This window comes from Asparagus officinalis, chromosome 9, assembly GCF_001876935.1.
Source record: "Asparagus officinalis chromosome 9, Aspof.V1, whole genome shotgun sequence".
In the NCBI taxonomy this organism is placed as follows: domain Eukaryota; kingdom Viridiplantae; phylum Streptophyta; class Magnoliopsida; order Asparagales; family Asparagaceae; genus Asparagus; species Asparagus officinalis.
This window is the reverse complement of record NC_033802.1, coordinates 23,769,350-23,775,371: the sequence shown is the minus strand read 5'-3', so window position 1 is coordinate 23,775,371 and position 6,022 is coordinate 23,769,350. Positions and strand designations below refer to the sequence as shown.

The 6,022-nt window shown below is 32.2% G+C and overlaps 1 protein-coding gene across 1 annotated transcript in view; it reads left to right on the top strand.

The window, feature by feature from the left end:
* Positions 1–6,022, top strand: part of LOC109824566 (DNA ligase 6) — a 55,314-nt gene that overhangs the window by 25,435 nt on the left and 23,857 nt on the right. The window contains exons 9-12 of the mRNA XM_020391194.1: positions 223–320; positions 401–466; positions 5,648–5,807; positions 5,928–6,022. Of these exons, the coding sequence (XP_020246783.1) occupies positions 223–320; positions 401–466; positions 5,648–5,807; positions 5,928–6,022 (419 nt within the window). The remainder of the gene's footprint in view (positions 1–222; positions 321–400; positions 467–5,647; positions 5,808–5,927) is intronic.

Below are 6,022 nucleotides of genomic sequence, written 5' to 3'. Positions count from 1 at the left end.
AGATTAATCTAAGAAAATATAGAAATTTCCAAATTCATGGATCTTCTATGAAATCATTGAATTCAAAAACTTGTTTGTCTCAGATTGGTAGAGTATTTTGAGATTAGTTGCATTCCTGTGTTTTAATAGCATACTAAAAGTTCTAGGAGGTCCCTTTAGCTTTCTTCTTGTAATGATTTCTTGGTTTTATACGCACTAATGCCATGTCATATATGTGAACAGGACCTACTTATTCCTTCTCTTATGAGTAAAGGCATCAACTTTTCTGGATCAAGTTTAGAAATGGTTCCAGGAACACCTATTCCACCAATGCTTGCTAGGTAAGATTTTATATCTAATAGATTGTTGAGTTTTGTTCGATTTTTACATAAATGTTACTCTTACCTGTTCCTTTTTGCAGAATTACAAATGGGACCCTCCACGTACTAACATCATTTCAAAACAGAGCTTTTACTTGTGAATATAAGTACGTATTGTTCTTCATTTGTAAGTAGATCTTAGTATTTCTTTTCATCATAACAACCAGGACTATGAGCATCAGATTGACACAACTTCAGTGACAAAATGAAGCCAGATTAGTATACGTGGCTTTGAAAAAACAAAATGTTTCTTACACTTAAGTATTGGATGAGGTTGCAATATTCTTGTTGACATATCACTTGTGGCCACAACGAGAAAGAATAAAAGGTTTAGTTATAAAATATTGTTTCATCCTTATGCTAATTTATTTTAAGAATATATAGTGTTGTATTTAGAAGTTTTATCTTATATAAGTCTGTCTTTAGCATGCTTAAAGGTTTCTTGCCTCTTCTGAATGACTATTATTGTTCCTCAACCAATTCTTTCTTCACAAAACTTTCTGTGCTTGGTGTTATTTGCCATGTTTCAGTTTGTCTCTAATTTTAGACTGATATTCTTCACATTGTCAAAAGGCTTGAGACTTATTGTTAGCGTTCACTGACAGATGCTAAGAGGTATTTTGTGTCCATTAATGCCCAAATATCAAGCATGTTCGGAGAAACCATGGGCTAAATGAAGCAGAAGTTAGAAATTTACTTCTTAAAAGGGAAATTAATCTTATATGACTAATAGCTAATTCTATTATGCGTTAAGTGCTTTCATGAAATTGCTAGGTACTTTTGTGTGGTTATAGTTGTCATGGCTGGATGCCAGGCACCTGGATCACATTGCCAGCTATGTGCTTATGTTGGAAACCTAAAAGCCTAATCTGCTATTTGTTTGCCTACTGATATAGGAGGATTACAATGTAGGCTTACTTTCCAAATATAACTGCAAAAGTAACATGTATTTGGCATTACAGTAATGTACACTCCTGTCTTTAGCCAGTATACATGTGTGAATGCATGCATATGTATGTGTGTATACGTTACTTTTATGAATCTCACTCTCTGTGTGTGTGTGTGTGTATATATATATATATGTATGTATGTATGTATATATATATATATGTATATATATGTATGTATGTATGTATGTATGTCTGTATGTATGTGTGCGTCTCTGTGCGCGTGTGTTTTTGTGTGTGTTTGTATATTTATGTATGTGTATGTGTGTCCATGTATGTATGTATTGTCGTTTTCTTTGCGATTAGTGTAGGATACATCTGAGGCGATGTGCATTTTGAATTTGAACAGGTTCTTTTGTAAAGGTATCTGAAGCATCTAGGTTCTGAATGTTCTTTCTTCAAGCTACACGTACTACCAAATTGATAGATGGACTACCTTTTTTACGGCATAGGATTTGCTTGTACATATAATTCCTAGATATGGAAACTGAATAAGTTCATTGTGCTTTACATGTTTGTCAAGTCTCTATATATTGAATAATTATGTGAAAAGTTTAAAATTGTGACTTTGTAATCACTTGATACATTGGTAAACATGTCAAAAATGTTTGAGTTATATATTTGTTTCTAGATAGTTTACATACTTCACATCAAACAATGTGAATTTTCATTTTGGAAGAAAGTGTATTTTCAATTGGAAGGTTCCATCATGTAATCTAGACTGATAAATTTTCTTTTAAACTTATTAGATGGCCACTCGTTTTGATACTGCAACACCAGCAACAACAACAATAACAAGCATGTATCCCAAACATTTGTGTTCAGCTACATAAATTTTATTCTTTCATTCATTTTTATTATCTTCTTCGTTAAGTTGCTTGTGCATATTCTTCTTAATTGCTTTCAATCAAGTTCTTTTAGATCTATCTACTCCTCTTTGTCTATAATCGTATCACTTCTTCTAACCAGGTGCATCCAATGGCCTCCTTTGTTTTTGACCAAACCATCTCTATAGATTATCTCTCATTTTATTCTTGATAGGAGCAATCTTTAATCTCCTAAGAATGCGTTCATTTCTTATCTTATTTTTTATTGTATATTCATAGTTTTAATATCTTTGATATAGACGATATATCCTTTTATAAGGCTATCTACAAAATGATATGGCCTCAATATCCTTTACCTTTTTTGGCTATTTTTTGTGATATGTACCAATATGGTCGATACATCAGCCGATATGTTGATTGATATGCCCTTTTATATGGTTTGTCACAAAACAATATAGTTCTACAAAATTTCTTCAATGTTCTTTTAGCAAAAATTCCAGCTTTATGAAAGTTTTAGGCAAATTGAAGTAGGCTCTCTTCCGTAAATAAGTTTCTACAATATATTAGTGATCTTAAATATACATTATTCATATTTTGTATGCTTAGATTTCATTGAGTATATGTCGATTACATTTTAGGAAACTATATTATATATGCACATCATTCTACATGACACTCTTAAATTTATCATTCGGTATGGATTTTGGCCATCCAATATTTTCTCAATATTCAATAGTGTGCATATGCGCAAGACCATTGCAATATCTCTTCTACTGTGCACATTTTTTTGCACATTTTTTTAATTGCCCAACATTTTAATTCATAAAGCGTTGTTAGTATTATTATTGCCTTACGGAATTTTCCCTTCAATCTAGTAGGTATTCTACGGTCACATAAGACCCTGGAATTACGCCTCCATTTTAACTGTCTAGACATTAATGAACCATAGCATCCTCAATGTCATCGTCATGGTCAATAATTGACCCTAAATAAAGAAATTGACTTTGTTTAGGTATTTGTTAACTATCGATATGCATTATACGCTCCCCTCTCTTCATAGTTTTTGCTAAAATTACATTGCATGTATACCGTTTTTGTTGTACTATTTGTAAATTTTTTGAGAGCTTCTCACGGAATTTCCACCTTAGAAATTATGTTGTCACTATCTCATTAGTAACATTGTACTATCAGCAAATGACATATACTATGGGAATTTCTCTTGAATATGTCTAGTAAGTTGACCCAGAACTAATGCAAAAAAGATAAGGGAAAATTGATCCTTGGTGTAAACAAATGGTGATAGGAAATGGTTTTGTATCTCCTTATTTATTGCCACTCTAAAAATTATGTAAGTTGAGCATATATTACCTATGCATCATGTTGTTACAAACTTAATGATTTTTTTGATAATTCATTTATAGATTTTTTGACACTTTATTAGAGGGATCAATATGTAAGATAGGGTACTCTAGTATATGTTCCATTCCATTCACTATAAACTTGATATTTTAAAACATCTATAAATGAAAAATCTTGATGTGTGAGGTCTTATACCTCTTGTTTCATGCCGTCTCTTTGAGTGTTGTAAACCATTAATCTTGCAACCACTTGATGCATGAGTAAATTCAAACTCAATACACCTAGTTTTTGTTTGTAGACTGGTGAAGACATATAGATCAAAATGAAAGGAGTGGATCATGCAAATTGATGGTATATCATGTAATTTTAAAAAGATATGCTGCCTCCAAGTTACAAGTATTAACCTTCCAAATTGAGAGATGAGCTACTCTTTCTACATTGTTGGATGAATTATGTACAATTGTGTCATAAATTAAATAATTATGCGTAAAGTTTCAAATGTTGAACTTTGGGATCACTTAATACATGGGTAAAAGCATGTCAGAAATGTTTTGATTTGTTTTTTCACTTGCATACTGTAGATAACATCAAAGGGTGTAGATTTTCAATTCGGAATTTATAAATTTTTTATTTGGGAGAATTTTCATCCTGTAAACTTATGAGAGATGGCCAAACTTGATTTGTAAGATAAATTTTTATGCATATATTTATCTCGACATATTGGTTCCATTTAGGTTATCATTTTGGTTATCTTTTCTTTCTAGTTGCTTCTTCTATGTTTATAAGATGTTTTATGGATACCGAGTAAAGTTGTTTCTTGTAGTTGCAGTTCCATACTTAAACAAACTAAGATTTTTGATAAACTCTTGGAAGTCAAGTGAACGTCATACTAATGTATTTGGGTTGGAAAAATCAATGGTTTTATTTGCCGTGTCCCTTTTAGTAGTTTGATTTCTAAACATAATATGTTTTACTTTTATAATTAATAACTTTGATAATATACCACAATAACAACAACAACTTAATATACTTATCATTGTACTTGGGTGGCATCGATTCAGCACATCACATCGGGGCTGCATCAACTAGAAGGAAAATTAAATTGCAATATTTTTATGAAAAATCAGCAAAAAAAAAAAAAAACATTAAATGACAACCTACTTGTATAATCATTGAGCTTATATCATCTAAGGTGTTGCAGGCTTGAAACTGCTCAAGTGTTTCAAAATCTTGGTCTGACCAACATAAAATGATGACATGAGATAGCAGCAGAACTCTGCAGCTGCTTTATGTGTCTGGACAATGGCTTAGTATACTATGTATTACCAACACTTACTAATTCCTATGAATAATGTTGTCAAGTGGACAAGAGCCACATCACAATTATGTTGTGATTTTGGTCATAGCTTTAACCACTTCACTTTGTTGCTACCAAATCAATACTACAGATTGCTAGTGGTTCCCTGTAGTTACTTGATGTCTGGCAGCCTGCCACTAGAAGTCATAGTTATGGTCACAGCAGGAGCCGGAGTAAGATCTTGCATGACATCCGTGGGTGTGTGGGGTCTTGAATCCTTGTTGTTTGGCTTGATATCCTCTTAGAGTAGGTTTATTAAAGTTTTATCAAAGGTTGAGAACTCTAAAGCGAATAATCCGGCCTCTACATTAATAACTGCTGGATGTATTTACATGTTGTTATTGGCTGATTTGGAGGAACCGAACAGAAATGTATTAATTAATTCCATGAACTAAGTAGGATTGCTTGGGTAGTTGATAGGCATAGCTTAAAGCCTTAAACTGAAACTACTGATTAATGGAGGAAAGATTTTACGAATAAATTACATGTTAGTAAGGTAATTACATCTTATGTGTTATGTATGCTAACATTTTAAAGTGATACATTGCTAAAAACACGAGCATAATCTGTTATATTTATTTCAGATAATTTTATCTACTTTGCAACACATTCCAATAAGCCTTTTTATTTCTACAAATTTAGCTTGTCTTTTTGCTATCTCTTAATTTTATGCAGTCTTTTTTCCTTACATGTGGAAGAAGGAAAGGATACAAACAAATATTTACTTCATGTTATGTATGCCATCAATAAGTTTGTTTTGGACACACGACTGAGTGATTATATGTTTCTTTACTTTAGATATGATGGTCAGCGTGCTCAAATCCACAGACTTGCTGATGGGTCTATACGAATTTTTTCACGGCAAATGAAAGATTCAACGTCTAGATTTCCAGATTTGATAAACATTATTAAAGAATTATCTAACCCTGCATTTACAACATTCATATTGGATACAGAGGTGTGTTTCCTTTGCTAGTAACTTTTAAACATATATAAGTCTTTCTTGTTTTATTTTTAACGGGTTGTTTATGAAGAAAGTATTCCACTTGTGTATGGTTAATTTTCAGTATGTTTGTAGGTCGTAGCAGTTGACAGGAAGGGTGGAGTCAAGCTTTTGTCTTTCCAAGATCTATCTTCTCGGGAGAGAGGAAGGAAAGATTCGTCAATCACAAT